Source organism: Anopheles coluzzii, chromosome 3 (genome assembly GCF_943734685.1).
Source record: "Anopheles coluzzii chromosome 3, AcolN3, whole genome shotgun sequence".
NCBI lineage: Eukaryota > Metazoa > Arthropoda > Insecta > Diptera > Culicidae > Anopheles > Anopheles coluzzii.
The window spans coordinates 11,661,493-11,680,079 of NC_064671.1; the positions used below are offsets into that span (position 1 = coordinate 11,661,493).

Here is an 18,587-nt window from a genome sequence, read left to right on the forward strand (position 1 = left end):
TTTTGAACGCTCGAAATGTGATCTTCTCTTCGCTTTCCTTTCCTCATTGGCCGCATTGGCCGTTGCCGTCCTCATGTTGCGTCATCTAATGCGGAAGAGAGTGCGCGAACGGGCAGCATTTCGCGGTATCGCGCATAGCAATAAGGCCTAAATGGGTGGAAAACTCACACTCGGAACAAGCGGCCGATGGAAATCTTCGCACGCACCTGCCTTCATTGCCGGTTGCTGCTACCGCGGGGGAGGGAAAGGTGCCTCCGTACGAAACCGCGAGGTACGAATTGCCGTGCGAGCGTGCGAATGAACGTCGAAATGCACTTACTGAATGCACTTTATTTTTTAATTTTTTTTTCTGGAAACACTTTCGATCTCTTTCGTGTTTGTTTTTGTTGAAGATTATTGTTAAATAAAGCGTGGTTTTAGGTAATTGCACATAATTTAACTTTACAGCGGAAAAGCTTGATATGTCCAAAGTTAATTTCGAAACATCAACATAAAGTGTGTAATATTTTTTTAAGCAATCGGTTGATCTGTTGATACATTTTGATGATAAAACATATTTATAATAATTGTGACTGTTTCATTCGAACTATAAACCTCTGGTGCTGTTGCCTCTTTTCATAAAACGCTTCCGGGGTTCATTGTAACATACAGGATGGACTGATCGATTGACTGATTGATGCAGGTTGATCGACAACCTTTTAACTTCACGGAAGCGGAATGAAGAGTCGCAACTCATGCAAAGATTATTAGCGAGGTAAATGCATCATGCCGAGTTTCTTTCTCAATTTTAAACAATAGGTATAATGAGGTATAATCTAGTTTTTAATTCAACAGTTCATTGTATGATTTGTATGATTATATGCACTGTTTCAATAGCGTTTAGCGTTTCAAAAATACTTAGGAATTGTTTGATAAAACCCAAATAATCTGCAGAACATGATGACATTTAGTTACTCTAATAATAGATAATCATTTACCACATCTGTTAAATGTAAAACTTTGATCTCTTAGAACTCATTTTTCATACAATATCTGTTAGAAATGAGACATAAATTATTACTATTTTCTTCTTATTTTTCTCTTCCTTTCTCTTTTGTCTTGTTTCCTTCACTTTACTTCTTTTCTCTCTAGTCCCTTATTCTAATAGTCTTCTTATAGTTCCTCCTCCTGCCGTTATATTTGTTATTGTTCTCTTACTCATCTCCTTTTTATTTGTTTCATTTTCTCTATTTTTTCTACTTCTTTTTTCATCTTTGGTTGATTCGTTTTCTTTTTCTTTTTCATCTTCTTCTTCTTCTTCCTTTTTTTTCTTCTTCTTCTTCTTCTTCTTCTTCTCCTTCTTCCTCCTCCTCTTCTTCTTCTTCTTCTTCTTCTTCTCGTTCTTCTTCTTCTTTTTCTTCTTCTTCTTCTTCTTCTTCTTCTTCTTCTTATTCTTCTTCTTCTTTTCTTTTCTTCTTCTTCTTCTTCTTTTTCTTCTTCTTCTTCTTCTTCTTCTTCTTCTTCTTCTTCTTCTTCTTCTACTTCTTTCCTTATTCTCCTAATTACTGTTATTCATATTCTTATTATTCTTCTTATTATTATTCTTTTCATTTTCATCTTCTCCTTCTTCTTTCATTTCTTTACTCGTTTTTTCTTCAACTTGTACAACAACAGCTACTACTACTACTGCTACTACTACTACTACTACTACTACTACTACTAATGCTTTTCCATAGTTGCACGACATTGTGATGTACAAAAAGAGGAAAAATGCATTTGTATTTTTTATTAATTCTGTTTTTTTTCTTTATTTTCTTATTTTGTATTTTTCCCATATTCCAAACATTAGCAATCTGTTCAAAATCAATCTAATAGAGCGAAAGAAAACTCCTTAAAATTCCCTACAAACAATCAAAGCATGAGTCTATGCGGATAGAATCGAAAAAGAAAAAGTAAACTCAAAACACCCGCTAAGGGAAACGAGTAAAGTGATAAGAAAAAAAACCCCCCACACACACACCCTGTTGGCGAAAGGGCACACACACTGATACACACGCGCGCGCATTCGAATAGACAAAACAGCGCGCAAGAACAAATCCGCGCGCGCACACTCGCTTAAGCGCAACGCTGTGTCGTTACATGTCGCACGTGTGTTAGTGTTTGGCGCGGAAAAGTCCAACCCCGACCGATCGCACGGGACCGGGTTCGCGAGGAAATCACAGCATCCAACCGCTTCACTGTACGATCGTCCGTCACCGAGGAAGGGCCACACAGCCACGCCAGCTCGCGTCGTGCGAAACAGAGCAGCGCGCGCGCGCGAAACGAAAGCGCGAAGAAAAAAGGCAAAGGAAGGAGAAGACTACTTATTTCACGGTAAGAGCAAAGCGGGTGTGAGAGAAAAGCGCCAAAGCGTTGAGGGGGAGGGTTTTTCTTCGCGCGGGTTGAGCTTTTTTTCACCGCTCCCTTCCACCCGTTGCTTGGGGTTCGATGCACGTGCGCTCTCCTTTCGTTTTCCACTGCGCGAGTGCCGCGATACGTAACACGCTTGGATGATTTGATGTTGTTTTTTTTCTTCTGCTTTTTGGGTGGTGGAAATGGTGGATTGGTTTCCTTGTAAACGGGTGTAGAGAGGGGGTGTGTTACTACGGGCAACATCAGGCGGGCAGGCCCAGCAATCGGCGGGTGCTGTGCCGTGTTGTGTTGGAGTGCAGTTTTAGTGTGTTGTTCGGTGTGCGTGTTCCTTCAGATTCCAGCGCGTTCGGTACGTGGTTTGGCGGTTATTTTGGTGACGTTTCTGTCCTTCCGTGACGTGTCGTCCTTTAATTTGAGCTGATGAGCTCATTTGTATCACCCTCCGAGGAGAAGAATCAAAGTTCAACCACCAAACAGTTATTCTTGGCCACTTGTTATTCTGGTGGGCATGTGTGGCTAAAGGCCTGTGCTTTTTTCTTGCTCGTGTGTGGTTCGTGGTCACTAGAAGGGAACCCCGTGAACCGTGTGAATGTGTGAAGGTTTTTGTGCGGCTAGTGTAATTGCTTCCGTGCATCGGTGAAGGGCGGCTTCGATCCTGCTTGGCGCAGCTTACTTCGATTGGACATTGCCTCCATCACGTGCCGCTGCTTCTCTCTCTCTCTCTCTCTCTCTCTCTCTCTCTCTCTCTCTCTCTCTCTCTCTCTCTCTCTCTCTCTTTTTCCTTCAGTTGATTGGTGTCGTTAGCGCTATTTTTATCCCTTTTATCGTACTTTCGAGAGCAAAGTCGAAGGAAACATACTGACTACTAAAACCAAATTTAATCCTAGTATGTTTTTCTTCTATTTTCTTTGCAGAATTAAAGTGCAAATGACAAGCAATACTGAAACGACAGCTGTTTGCAATCCCAGCTAGCAGTTTGTTCACACATTTGCTGCGAAACATAAGCAAATCTTCCCATCGTGCACCCAAACGTACCTACACTACGAGAAATCCGCAAAACGGCGTATAAAACGGGGTGGCTCGGCAGGCGGCCCGTTTCCAATTGATTTATAAGTCCATAAATTAAAAGTGAAACTTTCCGACCCAGCAGAGAGACCAGCGATCTGTATTGTGCGTGTGTGTGCGTGTATGTGTGTGCGTGTGTTTGTAAGTGATCCATTTGCCAGCACTCCCCCCTTGCAGCAGGCATTATTGATCGGCAGCGCCTGCTGCTCTTGTTCATTGGTGTTCGATCGAATGCTGGGCACACCCCGCCAGTGATTCGTTTGATCCGTGGGGTGAATTTCCCACCCCCCCTCAAAGAAAGGGAGTGAATACAGTGCGCGGGAAGTGTCATTGCGTGCGCCCCAAAGTGAACCAAAGTGCAGTGAAGCAGCAGGTGTGTCGTGTGTTGTGTGGTGCGTGTTGGAGTCGCGATCGGCGAAGGACCTTCGAGTCGCGTCGACGCGCACGTGTGCCGTGCCGTCATCAATAAATCGAAACCGTTTTCGGACGGAAAACGGAAAAGAAACACCCGTCGAGCGGGAGTGAGCGGGGGAGAGGACGCGCATTTCGGTGTGATTTTCATCTTAGTGTTTTTTTACTTCTACCGGCGTCCTTCAGCACAAGAGCACAGGATGGCCTTCTTCAAGAGCATCTGGAAAAATAGCTCCAAGCACAAGAGTGAGTATGGGGAGCTGAGTGCGAGTGGGTTCGGGCAAAGTGGCAAGAAATAATTGTACGATGATCGAGTTAAATGGATTTGTGCGAAATGAATTGGCATAATGGAGGAGTAATTGAAGTTTTTCAAAAAGTTTTGTTTTACGAAACTGCGATGAAGGCAACATTTGATGTCAATGTGTTTTTCTATATAAAACTTACGAAAAATTGTGTTATATTAGTAGCGTGAGTTCAGAGTTTTAAAAGAATTCAAAGAATTAACAATGAAATGTATTTGATTTATTACCCTTTTTGCAACTGTAATATCATTTAGACATTATACATAACAATAGTATGAACAGATGCTTTGTATCCCTAACGAAACGTTCTTAGGTTGGTACAATAAGTTAGTTTTCCTATTTGAATTAAACAAATATTCCTGTTAGATGAATCAGGAAACGATAAATCCGACTAAAATAAGGAAAATTGTCCACTTTGAATGACATTGAAATCCTAATGTGTTGGTAAAGGAATTATGTCCACCAGTATGTTGGTATCTGTGCAATTGGTTCATCTCAGTCTAGAAGGGATAGAACAATTTTATTATGAAACAACTTTTTCAGAGGTATCAGAGACGGAGGTATTAAGGTATGCTAATTCTAGACAGGAGTTTGTATTGGATTACTCAAAGACACTAAGGCAGTATTATTTACGTAAAAACAAAGCGTATAGTTCATGTCATGTAAAGAAAAGAGATAACAGATACAGGTTATCTGATTTTTTATATATATTTTTTATATCGGTTTTTGAAAATAAATGAAATCGGGAGCTAATTCTGGATCAGTATGGGTTCATGAGCGATTCCAGGATCGGTATGGGTTCAGCAACAGTTCCAGGTTTTTTAGGGGTTTACTTTCAGTTCCAGGACTTGTATGGAATCATGAGTAGTCATGTCAGTTCCACGTCCAATATGGGATCATGATAGGTTCCAAATCCCGTATGTGGTCCTGATAGGTTCCTGGGCAGATTTCATGATAAGTTCCAGGACCCGTATGATCAGTATTGGTTCCTGGCTCGGGTTGGGCTCGGTATCGGTTCATTGTTTTCGGTGCACTCTATACAGTAAAGGGAATATTTGATTTTTTTTTTTGTGTAGCCCTGTAACCTGGCCAAATTAACTAGTTCATCATATCAGATAATTCCCAGCAACCAAGACTCGTGAATTTCCAATATTTCAAACACATCCAATTGGATTTGATCAATCCATAAAAGAATATGCATGTTGTGGAAATCGCTCTTAGGTAAACCAAATTGGAAAAAAATCAGTACAGATCATTGAAACAAACATAATTAAACAATTTTAAAATGCATATTTTAATTTTGGACATCGCTTAAAAGATTTAAACGAAGCTAGTCTAATTAGTCCAGCCATTCTCAGACAAGTTATCTATAGGCCTATATTAAACACGGTATTGACAAAAAAACATCATTTTACAAGCTACCAAGGCTATTTCACCTTGTTTAACGATCGACAGCGTTTAACAATATTCTTACAAGAAATTGGCACACTCGCTTCAGTTTGCAAACCTCCTAAAAGGCTTTTCATTAAAGCAATCAAACACACTAGGCGCACATTCCCTTAGCGCAGTCGTACTAAAACTTGCGCACCTAAATCGGGTAACCTGTGAAGTGAACCGTGAAAAGAAGTTTGAAAAGATTTTAGTGCAAGGCTTTAATGCGCTACCGTGAAGAAGCCGATGATTACACACGATCGACGCATAACGCATAAAATTCCTCCCATCCAAACCGCGAATGGCAATTCCGGGGTTGGTTTGCGGCACATTAATGGCACATTAGTGTTGCGCTACCCTTTAATGAATTGAATGTTTGTGCTTTTCGCGTCACGTCGTGTACCGTCGTGTACCGTCGTGTTCTGGGAGCGAAACACTTCAATTCGCTTGTCGATTTTGTGGATGGATCTCAGCTGCATACATTTGTCCCGATGTGTGTTGGGGTGGTGAATGAATCAAATCATCGGCTGCAGCAGCATACAGGCGCCGGCCTGGGGCGGAAAAATCAATCCCAAGTCCTCCCCTTTACGGATGGGGGTAAACATAACGTAACCGCGCGAGCCGCGCTTCAAACTGCCTCCTTTTTTTTGGGTTGGTCAAATGATTATGCGTTCGAGTAGGAGATGATTGCCTCGACGGATGGGTTCATTAGCGGACATCTTCCCCCCAAACACACTGATACGCACAGTTATCCGGCTTTTCTTTGGTGCTGCCCAAGCGGCATGCCGTCCCAAAACAAAAGCATTTGTTCGTCTTCAATTCAAACGCAATCATCAATTGAACGGCTAACGGCTGGAAGCAATCGGCACCGCCAACGAGGGGAAAGCTGCCCAAGCGTTGATCGGAGGAAAACGTTGCCTTGCCTGTTGGGCATGAATCATGGATCATGCATGGTAAACACACAATAGCGCAAACACAACCACAGCCAGTACAATCGGAGAGTCGCTGGCCCCGAATTTGATAATACACAGCCCGGTCTGGTTGTGCTGTTGATGGTTAAGGTTAACTGAAGCTTGTTCACCTTTTGCACGGTTTTGCGGTTCCACTGGCGGGGCCCGGTTCCTACTCCAGTTCCTACAGATTTGCACAGCTGAACTTAACCTATCGGCAAACGCACTAGAACTGGATGCACAATGCTGTGCTGGGGTGCATGACTGCTGGTGTTACCATGGGCAGATGGGTTTGGGTGGCTGGCTGGCTGACTGGGCAAGAATTGCTTATCGGAGCAGCAGCCGGCAGTATCTGCATCCTCGTATCGTTCGAATTTTGGGGTCAGCGGAAATGCAGTTCATTAATCTCGTTTTATTCTAGAACGATCATTCACCGGCATGTGTTACAAGATGAATTTAAAACAATTAAAGGTTAAAAAAGGTGGCGCCTTTGAAGTTAGACGCCGTGTCATAAGCGACTTGATTCGTGATTCATGATTCATGATTTAGGTGATTCAAGCATGAGAATTTAAGATATGTATACTGTAGGATATAAACAATCAAATAATAGGATTGATTCGCGAAATTTTCACAATTCACGAATCTTCATTAGACAATTACGGTTACAAATTAATTTGTATACTTAAAAACATATGTGGTTTAAGGCAGGGTTCATTATTTTCCAAAGTTTTATGAGTATTAAAGAACAATTCGTAACATAAGAGTAATTGTTGCTTTATAACATTCAAGATTCAAGATTTGAAATTAGATAGTATCAGTCCGTTTTTCCGTAATTAAATTCAGAGTTTCAAAATTTGTTCAAATACTTTTAACATTAAGATCTTTAAATCTTGTAGGATGGCTCGGGACAATTGAAAGAACACATTAAACACATCTTTGTTTATTGATATTACAATCTGTTCCCGAGTTCCGAGGAATCTCGAATAATGAGGAATTGGTAATACGCGGTTGTCTAAATGTGTGAGATTGGTACAATTTTGTGCCAACAATTATCAAATACAATATAAATTCCTAATATTTTCTTGCTAAACCCATTCAGTGATTTGCCCGAGCTTCACTCGAACAAGTGGATCGCTTTTGCAGTGATTTGCCCGAGTGAGATACGATGAGTTCCTCGGAACGCATCAATCGCGTAACTCTGGAATAGATTGTATTTTTTTATTTCAAACATAAATTCATAATTTAGACATCCTAAAAAGGCAGAATGATAAATTGTGAGGTAATTCATAATCATCCATGAGTTTTTCTCACAGGTTCTTAGGACCCTTTCTTGACTCTTTCTGCTGGGAAGTGAACTTTGTGTGACGTTAATTGGACCCTACGGCACCGTACATGGCGGCATGCTCATTTGGAATGCAATAGGAATTTCTGATGTGCTTGTCCAAAAAATGGTGCTGCAGAGTCCAATTCTCGTGACATAAAGTTCCCTTCCTGTCGTAAGAAACAGTTACAAAAGTGTCCCAAAATTATGAGAGCCACTGTAAAAATCCTGCTCCAATAATGCTCCAGAGGTTTCAATCCCAAGAATATTCATAGATGAAGTCAAAGAAATTAAAGTATCTTGTCGTAAGGTTCTACGAATCTACGAATCTTAAAAATGAAATCTTCGTCATTCGTAACATGAAAGAGAGACTCAACATGAAACGCGAGGTCGTGATAAGACGTGATTGAAGTAACACATTTTACAGGATGTGCGTTTGAAATCTTATCCATAAATACACCAAGCCCTACTTCCAACATCCTGAAGACTTTCACCTTGCGCAGTTTAACTCAACTGCTATCGTTGATTATAATCATAATTTGCATATTAACAGCTTTTAAATTGTTGATACAGTTGCAGACAAGTGATCGACAACGACCTGCCCTAAAAAGAAAAGTCGATCCACACTCTATCTATAATCGATCAAGTTTTCCATGAAATGGGAGATATCCCCCATTCCATTCTTCAACAAAGTCATTGGTGGCGTGTCCACTATGGCGCTGTCTTTAGGTCTCTCAGTTACTTATCATACCAGCTTCAGCACCAACAGCATAAATGTGCATGTTCTGCTCTGAAGTTGCTGCAGCTGATATTGCTTATGCAACACGACCAACACGGGCTCTGGCAGGAGCAGCACTCTATCAATCTTCAATGTCCGGCACCGGCCGCGGACTGGCGCGATTGCAAAACGGTGTGTGTGGTTATCATCATTAACGGCGGGTGTCAGGTTTTCTATGTAGTCTGATGCTCGGTGCGGGCGCCAATTTTGCACTGAAAGCGCCAATCTGACGGACCTGATTTACATTTGGTGGCGGGGGGCTCGGTGCTCGATAGCGAACGGGAGCGATAGCCAAGCGACAGGTTGTTTAATATTCCAACCATTATCGTTCGTCCGATGTGGCAACACGGAATGTGGTTACTTGAATTTTTGCAAACAATTTAAAGCGAACATAATTACATCGATTTTGCTTGTGAGCGCACAAAATGACTAATTGCATGAACCTGTCTTTCCCTTTTTTTCTTGCAGAGTTGTGCGAGGAGCTTGCGTTAGCGAACAGTATTCGAGATTTTTCCGAAAATCACGACGAACTGGAGGACGGTTCGAACGAAGCCATCAGCTACAGCGTGAAGTACCTCGGCAACACACCCGTCCCTACTCCGCGGTCCGAGAATGCTACGGCGGAAGCGGTCAAGAGCATCATAACCGCAGCCAAGGGTTAGTGTCAACTTGGGAATTCCACAAGCTCCGTTAAGCTAATTCAATTCCAATGCATTCTTTCCGACAGGTAACAAGAAGCTGCAGCGCGTCTCACTGTCGATCTCACCGAAGGGTATCGAGATGATCGACACCGGTACCGGCGAAACGCTGCTCCAGGTGTCGATCTACCAGATCTCGTACTGCTCGGCCGACGCCAACCACGATCACGTGTTTGCGTTCGTCGGCTGCACGCTCGGCTCGGAGGCGGAGGTGAAGGAGATGTGCTTCCGGCGCACGGCGGAGGAGATCAACCTCGAGGGACCGCTCGTGTGCCATGCCTTCCTGTGCCAGAAGCGCAAGATGGCGCAAACCGTCACGCTGACGGTGGCGCGCAGCTTCGAGCGTGCGTTCCAGATCTGGCAGAGCAAGCAGTTCCACGCGGAACGCAAGCGCAAGGAGCTGGAGGAGCGCATGGAGCGGGAGCTGCGCGGTAGCCAGGAACTGGTGCGTAAAGCTGCAACGAGCGATTCGAACGGCAGTGCCGGGCAGCAGCGGGATGAGAGCGAATGTCGCAGCTTGCTGATCGATTTTAACTCCGAGCTGACGGAGATCTGCTCCGACGCGCACCATCATCGGGAGCTTCTGCAGAACACTTGGGTGCGTTGGCGTTAGTGTTTACCTGTTTCGTTATCAACTAACTTAATGGGCCTGTTCATTCTACTTGCAGGTATCATTTGAAGATGATCAAAAGCCACAAGAGTTTCTCGCGGTGCCAACACTATCTTCCAACTCCGGCTGGAGCGGGATGGCCATCTGCTCAAACTGAGCAACCAGTCTCGCCTCCGGACTACAATCACAACAACAACAGCAACAGAATAGAATTAGAATCATCATGCTAAGCTTCATGTTGCGTTTGCGTTTTGGATGGGAGTTTGGAGCGATCAGTTTACAAATGCTTTGAGAGTTTTTTTTTTTTAATATTATTTTCGAATTTTGCCTTCTTCAGCCGTCAAACAACACAACAAGTTCGATTTAGATTAAGAGTGCTACTAAGCTATCGCATACATTGGGGTTTAGTCATTATTTGGGTCATATTCAAGTCATACTTATGGTAATGTTTTGTTTACAATTCTCCTTTTTTTAAAGAAAGCGCCCTCTGTGTCCCGATTGTCCCATATTTGCATTAGTTTGTGATATTTTAAATAAAAAACGACAGTTCAAACAAAATGAAAATGGTTCCTTTCGTAGTAATGATGTGGTAAGTATTGATGGGTAATCTGGAGTGGAGTCATGGATGAACTCCGGTGCGAGAAATATGAATCTGACTCTGGATCATAGCCGGATTCGACTCCGGAACAGTCCGGATCAGTCCGGATCAGTCCACATGAGTCCGGATCAGTACGGATCAGTTCGGATCAGTCCTGATGAGTCCGGATGAGCCCGGATGGGTCTGGATGAGTCTGAACGTGTCCGGTAGCGTCCGGGCGAATAGTTCAGGTTGACGTTGCAATTGCTAATTCTCAAAAAGACTGTCCATTATCATCCAGACAATTATTGGTGAGTCTGACTCCGGGAAAAAGGGTATTTATCCATCACTAGTGGTAAGTAGTTCACATAATTGATACGTATTACAATTTATGTAGCACGAAAAGTAAAAATACCGTTAAAGAAATTGAAATTCAAATGAACCACGTTTTTCTACACTGGCTGCAGAAGTAACACAAAAGTACGCAGCCAATTCCAAGAACACGGTGGTAGCGCTGAGAAATGAAAAAACGTAAAATAATGAGAAAATCCGTACATTTTCCGTAGAATCATTTCACAATTTCGTGTGCTTATGAAACAATATTTAATTAATGAATTTGTAATGGTGTTAAAATATAAAATTAAAAAAAGTTTACATAAAATGACCAGGGAGCACCCACTATTCCAACCCAGCTGTCAAACTGGCGAGCGAAGATAAACAAAACAAACCGACTGGGAAGCCGCAATGGACGGTACGTGCTCGTAGCAATTGTTCCATTTTTAAGTGTAATTTACCTTCTAACCAACAATTTCACTGTGCTTTCACAGAAAACAAAGACGCCAGCTTGCTGGTAATCGTGCTCGATACCAATCCCTCCCAGCGCATTATCCGCGAGAAGCCGCACAACCTCACGCAATGTCTGGACTCGATCGTGGCGTTCGCGAACGCACACCTGATGCAGAAGGCACAGAACAAGCTGGCAGTGTTGGCCTGCCATCATCATGCGACGTAAGAATGGCATGATTAGTCCTACTGCTATGCTAATAACTCATCCTTTCATTCTACCCAAATTTGCAGCCAGTTCCTGTACCCGACACCCGGCAAACCGCTCGACATCCGGCAGGTCGACGGGCAGTACGAAGTGTTTACACTGGTGGAGAAAACGATCAAGCAGAAGCTAGCGCACATGATCAACACTGCGCCACCTTTAACGACACCTACCGAGTCCCTGCTGGCCGGCAGCATGTCGATGGCACTCTGCTACATTGCACGGGTAACTAATGCTGCCCTATTGCGGTGCAATTCTGCTTTTTCTCACTCACATTTTTTTTGTGTTCAGATAAATCGCAACAAAGCACCCGGTTCGAAGATTAACTCGCGTGTGCTGGTCGTCACCGGGAGTAATGAGTGTGCCTCACAGTACATGACGTACATGAACGTGTTCTTCACCGCACAAAAGCAGGGCGTGGTTGTAGATGTGTGTGCCCTCGATAAGGCGCTTAGTTTGCTGCAGCAAGGGTGCGATATTACCGGCGGGCAGTACCTTCGGCTGGAGCAGCTGGAGGGTTTTCTACAGTATCTTTTGGTTGGTATAGCGGTACCGACAAGGGGTGGGAAAGTGTAATCAATAACGAACTTACGTGCCTTCCTTTTCCAGTGGGTATTCCTGCCCGATCCGCAGATGCGCTGCAAGCTCGTCCTTCCGCCTCCGGTGAAGGTGGACTACCGTGCTGCATGTTTCTGCCACCGCGAGCTGATCGACATCGGTTACGTTTGCTCCGTTTGTTTGTCCATCTTCTGCAAATTCAGTCCCATCTGTACCACCTGCCAGTAAGTGACGACTTCCATATTCGTCAAACTATCGAGTGCTAACATCATTTTCTTTCACTTTCAGTACCGTCTTCAAAGCACCGGCACCGATCGCAGCCAAACCGAAGAAAAAGAAGCTTAAAGCGTGAATCTTCATTTACTCTCGAAGGCTAACAATAATAAATGCAGCCTCACCTATACCTATACCCATCACATCTATTCTCTCTCGCTACTACTACTCATTCCGAACCATTTTGCAGATGTACATTGGTCCGAAGTTGGCGGGCAGGAAGGGAAGCACAAGCTGCCCGTACTTGAGCGTGGTCGGGTTTGCAAATTTAAAGATATCCGTCAGCGGTTGCATCATTAGGCTGAGGTCTCTGAAAGCAAGAAAATGAGGTTATTATTTGAGTCCTTTTCTCTCTGCACAGTTCCGACCGTGTCTTACTTGATCGTAACGGTCATTCCGATCTCACTGAACACGTTGCTCAGCGCCATATGCACCACACCATCGTTCTGTACCGGGCTTAGGCTGCACGTGGAGTACACGAGCGTTCCCCCTGGTCGCAACAGCTTCAAGCAATTGCCCAATATGCTCGCCTGCAGTTCGGGCAACCGTAGCCGCTCCTTCACGCGCGACGGTTTGAAAATGTTGTTATCGTTCTCCATCACCGAGTGGCGATCGTTCGTGCACGGTACGTCCACCAGCACCCGATCGTACATCGAGTGCTCCTGCAGGTTGCGCGCATCGGACTGCGTGATGAAGCAGCGCTTCTGCTTCCACTTCTCGTCGAAATCGTACAAATACTGGCGCATCAGCTGGCGGATTCGGTTGCAGCGGCTCTCCTGCAGATCGTTCATTACCATCGTGCCGGGGTGCAGGGTTTGCAGCAGGAGCAACGATTTGCCACCCGGTGCCGCACAGGCATCCAGCACCCGATCGCCCGGCTGCACGTTGAGCGCTAGCGGGGGCAAACAGGAAGCTCCATCGAACAGGAAGTGCGACAACACCCCCGTGCTACACTTGCGGGGACTGCGAAAGGTGGACACGTTCGCCCGTTCGTACGTGTACAGGTGCAGCTGTTCCGGGATGGTGAACGATTCGTCCATTTCGATTTTGAGCGGAAAATCGGTACTGTTGCTGTAGTATTTGTAATGCTCCGACTCGAACACGTAGTCCTCCATGCCTTTCAGCTTCGAGGCGGGCACAAACTCGTGCAGTGCCGCTGCCGTACCAACAGCCGGATCGACCATGCGCTGGTAGTCGATCTCCGAATCATCCTTCAAGCTTTTGTCGAGCGATTGCTTGTAATCGACCACCTTTGCTTCCGCGGAAGAATCGCTCCCACTGTTCGATGTGCTCAAGCTGCTGGGCGCCGCACTCGGATTAGCCCGGTACAAACTGTCCGTTTCCGCACGCTCCTGATTCGCCTGGAAGGCGGCAACGCGGTCACCCATCTTGAACACTTTACCACCGGCGGGCAACTGTTGCTGCTGATCTTCGCCGTTCGCCAGTGCGCTCTGGCGAGCCAAGTAAATGTCCCGTAAGCTTATTGCCCCATCCGATTGGAGCAGCCGGATAGTGTCCTCCGTGTCGCCGAACTGGTTCACCAGTGCGATGTACTTGTGTTCGCACTGCAGCGCTATCCGGACGCTTTTCCATCGTGCCCCAAACACGGAGCCGTAGAAATCGTCAAAGTTTTCCAGCGCCCGGTCCTTGGGGAACTGTTTCTTCCGCAGCTCGGACTGGAAATGCGATTTAATCGAGGGGTGGTTTTAGTAATTGTACTGTTGCGTTGTTGTCCACCTTTCCCCCACTTACCCAATGCGTTTTTGCATGCCGAAAGCGTTGTAAAATTAAGGGTAGCCGGTGAGTCGGTCGCAGCATGCTGAATGTTGACAGTTATGTAAAAGCCGCTGCGGGTGCTGTAAACAATAATAAACGGCTTCCCATGTGGTTGTCAGCAGTGTGGCCAGCAAATCGATTGTACGAATGAACGCAATCAGTATGCTTTCGTTTATTTTTACAATTTAATTTTAATTTTATTATTTTATTATCTAGTTTATTGTGAACCAGTTCTGTTTGAACATATATATTCATGCTGTTTGAAAAAAAATGTTTGTGAGGTTACTTTACCCCTGTTGCTATCTCGTTCGAAGAGAGGACGTGCAAAGTGGAGAACGAATGAATTAAACAAATGAACAGATGAACCCGAGAAACAGAGAGAGAGAGAGAGAGAGAGAGAGAGAGAAAGAGAGAGAGACAGAAAGAGAGAAAGAGATACAGAGATAGTGGTCAATGGTCGTACACAAACGATTGTTCACTAAATGTTTTTAACATTATTATATTAAACATTGAAAAACTCTAATAATTTATTATTTTTGTGCCTTTTGTACTTTAACTAGTTTTTCTTAATCATTCTCAAATAACCAAGATACCAAAAAACGCCACCAATTGAATGTACTAAAAATCCATTTGCATCAAATAAAGTTAAAAAAAACTATCAGTTTGGTGGGTTAAACTACACGGCCATAGAAGCAGCCACTTCAATGTTGTAGAAGTACATTGTTTATGGACGATTAATTCATTTTCTCAACATGTTTCACCTCAAAATGTGTTGAATTATGCAAAGAAAGCGATTAAACGTTTCTTTGTTGGTTTCTTTGTGAAGCATCCATGTGCAATATGTGTTTGTTTGTGTTTGTTTACTAGCAAATAGATTCTTCCATTTCGCTGGTCCGTGCACATTTTATAGACTAATAATATTGCCGAAGTCATGCAGTGATGTAAGTGAATGAGTTAAAGTAATCGATGTATTAAAATAATGTTGTGTATATTAACCTTAGGCCGCACTTAATCCATCTTTTCCTCGTCAACATGTTTGGAAAAGATGGGCAAGCGTGGGCAAGGTCAATACAAATAAATAAATAAATAACGGATTGGCAGACGAAGACGCACATAAAGTGGTTTTGATTTCAAAATTGTGTTTTTCAACGAGCTATTAACCTAAGTACAGTGGAGCGCCGTTCATCCGGGCTCATCGAGACTTGACCCTGCCCGGATATGCGAATAACACGGATAGTGAGTCAATTAATATATTTAAGCACAAATTGTTGACTTTTGTTTGTAATTTATCTTATGTTTTGATATAAATTAGCAAATTTTTATTAACTTGATGTTTTTAAAATGATAACATTTGAAATTTGCCATGAATTATAGTGTTTTTTTTTTTGTAATGACAATGTTCTCTGATAACCGTTTTTTCAAATACCCTCCTCAGAACGCAATGTCACCTTGGTATTGAACTGTCATTTCTCAACAGCACGGATAAACGGATAGCCGGATAAAAGGTACCCGAATAAACGGCACCCCACTGTACTACCAATCCACAAAACGACCACTTACGGGTTCTAAACGGATCAAACTCTCAACCTAAAGGGAATCTAAAAAGACTTCGTTTAGCAGACCTCGAGAGCCTAATCAAAAAAAAAAAATCTTTGATTTGAATTCCCGCCTAAAGCCGAAAGTGAACATGTCGGTTCATGATACCGATTGAACGATCTCGAACGAATTCGACAATACGCCCCTCATCGTACGAGGAGCACACGCGCGCGCTCTCTCTCACTTTCTTTCACTCTCTCTCTCTCAGTTCAATTGCACGCCGCCTGCAGCAAACAGCTCGCTCAAGGGCCCACACGACACGCGTATACGAAACCATTCGTACTGTTCATTTCCTCGCGAGCGGAAGCCCAGCGCTGCTGCACGCACAGCTCCGGAATCCATTTCTAGCCGTACCTTTGCATTTCCTACGCGCGGCAAGCCGTTTCTATAGCAACCCCATCGTGTTTTCGGGAAGCGTCCGTGTGTTCGAACAGCCAGCAGGTGTGAGCGACCCTCAGAGCCAATAGTAATACACAGCAGCAGGTTTTGCATACGGCGCACGCGACGAGCCCTTACCCCCCGTGAGTGTTGGTGTGAAGCGGAATATCGTGCCGAATCAATATTCCGTGTCTTCCCCTCCCTCCCTCTCTCCTCCGATAAGTGATTTGTTCCGACGCTAACTGTTTTATCCCGCGGGAAGATAGGGGGCAGAGGTGGAAAAATCTGAGAAATTGTTTTTTTGAGGGTTGTGGCTGCTGTGATTTAGCATTTGTGTTTGAGTGTGTGTGTGTTTGGGTGTGTGACGGTGGTGTGAGGGGGAGCGGTACCATTTTAACCGTAAAAATCTGTCTTCGATTTCAGGTCAGCGACCATCTTAAAGTGTGTCTGTGTGAAGTGTAAAGTGCTTGCTGAGAAGCAGAGAGAGAGAGAGAGAGGAAGTGAAAAAAGTGCTGATAGTAAAAAAACCCGTGCATTGGAATAAAGTTGCACCATCTTTTGGGGGCCGTGTGCATCGTTGTGTGAACGGGCAGAGTCGTGTGCTGTTACGCGCAAAAGGTTAGTTACAGCTCGTATTTGGTTTGTGTGTGGGAAAATGCCATACGTTTCATGTAATGAAAATATTATAAACCATCAATGCGAGTGTATTTATGGCTTTGTATCTGCTTGAAGCATTCCCAATGCTTTTTTTGTTCTCCCGGACAAACTATTATCACAAAAACCAGCCCGAAAGCGGGACGCCATTACGATGGCAACGCTCCTGTAGTAGTCACCAAACAACAGCAAAACAACTTGAAAAAAAAAACACAACTACAGTGAAATACCGTTGCTATGGGAATAGGAAACGGAAGCCATCGCTTGCCGTGAATAATGGAACGTGTGTCTCGCTCGCGTACTTCGCCGCGTCTGTCTGGCTTGCTTTGTTAGAAACTCCGTCTTGAGCTGCATCCTGCTTACCCTTACTCTCTCTCTTTCTTTCGCGAAAGACGGTGCGAGTAGAATGGCCGGATCAAAACAATGGAAACGCATCAAAACAACACACACACCCTTCGGCAGCGGTCGCCGTCTGCTCTTCCCCTCGCTCTGTGCTTCTCGCTACAGCCAATTCCCGGACCGTGTTTTGGGAAGTGGAAAATTCCATACGCGTTTGGTCTCTATACCGAGTCAAAAAAGGACGTTTACCTTCGTTCGACAACGAACCGTCGTGCCTAGTTGCTGATGTTAATCGTTCTGGGAAAGTAGGGAAAATACCCTCCGGTTTCACTTCGATACTTAACGGCAAGTGGAAGGTTTGTGCGTGTGTGTGGGGGAGGTTGTGTGTTTCTGATTTGTGTCGTTTTGTGCCAATAGCAGACAATTTTTGGGGGGGCTGTTGGCAGTGCTGGAATTGATAGCGGTCTCTATCGGGTTGATATTTATGGTGGAGTATTTTCGGGAGACACCCTTCCTCATTTGTGTGCTATTCACACGTTGGTGCTGTGCTGGTGGGTGTGGGTTTGTGTTGCTATTCAAGTATCGTCGTTCCGTTCAAGTGGATATGCTGTTGTTTGTTTTGATGCGTGATCCAATTTAAATATTTGAACAATTGTCGCTCGTTTTTGAACACACACGCACACGCAGCAGGTAACCGTTTTGAAGTGGGGAGTTTCTGAAGCTATCATTCATAAGCGTCTTTCTGATCGAATGTTCTTGTTTGAAAATAAATGATAGCAAAATTTGATTGTTATACTTTTACAGTTGATCAAAGTGTGAAATATACCATATTACTTCGACTTACGGACACTTGAGACATTTTTGTCATTTAATATTTCACGTACTGATTCAATTTAAATCGGTCAAGCCTTTGTATAACTCACTTTATTGGAGCAAATCTTCTAAATTTGAGAAAAAAAAACAAATAAATAAAAAGATTTCCAATAACTTTACTCGTAACATGGTAAAAAATCATGAAAGTACTGCAATATTTTGAATCATATTCCGGACAGTTTTCACTTCATGTTTCATATGACGGACGTTTCGATTCAAATTCCGGACACTCTCAAAATATCGGTAATTATTTTTAAATGCACACACACACACACATTTTATAGTTTTTAACTTGTTTTAAGGCCTGCTCACTTGATTTTGGAATGCCGGTGTACTACTAGACCGACAAATAGACGGTCTTAAAAACAACGGAGTTAGGGTGCTGTTTTTTTTCTCTTACTCCTCTCCCGTACGGCCATCAAGACATTTATCACATACATCTTCTAAGTATGGCGTTTTCTTGTTACTATCACTGTGTAAAAGAATATGTTTATGCAATTAATCATAAATTAGCTTGGCTGTCCGGAATTCCAAACAAGATAATATTCTTGCTTTGAA

The 18,587-nt window shown here is 43.8% G+C and overlaps 4 protein-coding genes across 7 annotated transcripts in view; 3 read left to right on the forward strand and 1 right to left on the reverse strand.

Moving 5' to 3' along the window:
- The first annotated feature begins 1,910 nt into the window (after nucleotides 1–1,910).
- Nucleotides 1,911–10,521, forward strand: LOC120958305 (low density lipoprotein receptor adapter protein 1-like). Of its 3 annotated transcripts, none has more exons than XM_040381005.2 (5): nucleotides 1,911–2,352; nucleotides 3,306–4,113; nucleotides 9,118–9,306; nucleotides 9,377–9,945; nucleotides 10,016–10,521. In XM_040381005.2, the coding sequence occupies exons 2-5, from the start codon at nucleotides 4,068–4,070 to the stop codon at nucleotides 10,112–10,114; spliced, it is 903 nt and encodes a 300-aa protein (XP_040236939.1). In that variant the 5' UTR covers nucleotides 1,911–2,352; nucleotides 3,306–4,067; the 3' UTR covers nucleotides 10,115–10,521. The 3 variants fall into 3 exon arrangements, with proteins under 3 accessions (XP_040236939.1, XP_040236941.1, XP_040236940.1); XM_040381007.2 differs by lacking the exon at nucleotides 1,911–2,352 and adding an exon at nucleotides 2,627–2,740; XM_040381006.2 differs by lacking the exon at nucleotides 1,911–2,352 and adding an exon at nucleotides 2,798–2,990.
- Nucleotides 10,522–11,203: 682 nt separating this feature from the next.
- Nucleotides 11,204–12,549, forward strand: LOC120955360 (general transcription factor IIH subunit 3). Its single transcript, XM_040376185.2, has 6 exons — nucleotides 11,204–11,285; nucleotides 11,362–11,542; nucleotides 11,612–11,807; nucleotides 11,874–12,119; nucleotides 12,192–12,364; nucleotides 12,429–12,549. Exons 1-6 carry the CDS (start codon nucleotides 11,279–11,281, stop codon nucleotides 12,490–12,492), a joined length of 867 nt encoding a protein of 288 aa, XP_040232119.2. The 5' UTR covers nucleotides 11,204–11,278; the 3' UTR covers nucleotides 12,493–12,549.
- LOC120955358 (5-methylcytosine rRNA methyltransferase NSUN4) lies at nucleotides 12,482–14,276 on the reverse strand. The gene is made up of 3 exons (XM_040376184.2): nucleotides 14,166–14,276; nucleotides 12,792–14,089; nucleotides 12,482–12,723 (listed from the first exon to the last, which is right to left on the reverse strand). The coding sequence occupies exons 1-3, from the start codon at nucleotides 14,229–14,231 to the stop codon at nucleotides 12,579–12,581; spliced, it is 1,509 nt and encodes a 502-aa protein (XP_040232118.2). The 5' UTR covers nucleotides 14,232–14,276; the 3' UTR covers nucleotides 12,482–12,578.
- A 1,764-nt stretch (nucleotides 14,277–16,040) lies between these two features.
- LOC120955361 (CD63 antigen-like) overlaps nucleotides 16,041–18,587 on the forward strand; it is an 86,489-nt gene continuing 83,942 nt past the window's right edge. Inside the window, exons 1-2 of one of the 2 annotated variants that reach the window (XM_049608453.1) lie at nucleotides 16,041–16,306; nucleotides 16,587–16,781. The gene's annotated coding sequence lies outside the window, so the exon portion shown is untranslated. The remainder of the gene's footprint in view (nucleotides 16,307–16,586; nucleotides 16,782–18,587) is intronic. The other variant, XM_049608454.1, reaches the window with a different exon arrangement.

What these genes read in the sequence shown, in the direction of transcription:
- LOC120955360 (XM_040376185.2), top strand. An exon ending in GCCTGCCATCATCATGCGAC is followed by an intron (nt 11,543 to 11,611) that starts GTAAGAATGGCA and finishes CCAAATTTGCAG; the next exon opens with CCAGTTCCTGTACCCGACAC. An exon ending in CACTCTGCTACATTGCACGG is followed by an intron (nt 11,808 to 11,873) that starts GTAACTAATGCT and finishes TTTTGTGTTCAG; the next exon opens with ATAAATCGCAACAAAGCACC.
- LOC120955358 (XM_040376184.2), bottom strand. Translation starts at nt 14,231, where the DNA reads ATGCTGCGACCGACTCACCGGCTACCCTTAATTTTACAACGCTTTCGG. An exon ending in GGCATGCAAAAACGCATTGG is followed by an intron (nt 14,090 to 14,165) that starts GTAAGTGGGGGA and finishes TCGCATTTCCAG; the next exon opens with TCCGAGCTGCGGAAGAAACA. An exon ending in GGAATGACCGTTACGATCAA is followed by an intron (nt 12,724 to 12,791) that starts GTAAGACACGGT and finishes TCTTGCTTTCAG; the next exon opens with AGACCTCAGCCTAATGATGC.
- LOC120958305 (XM_040381005.2), top strand. Translation starts at nt 4,068, where the DNA reads ATGGCCTTCTTCAAGAGCATCTGGAAAAATAGCTCCAAGCACAAGA. An exon ending in CATCATAACCGCAGCCAAGG is followed by an intron (nt 9,307 to 9,376) that starts GTTAGTGTCAAC and finishes TCTTTCCGACAG; the next exon opens with GTAACAAGAAGCTGCAGCGC. An exon ending in AGCTTCTGCAGAACACTTGG is followed by an intron (nt 9,946 to 10,015) that starts GTGCGTTGGCGT and finishes TTCTACTTGCAG; the next exon opens with GTATCATTTGAAGATGATCA.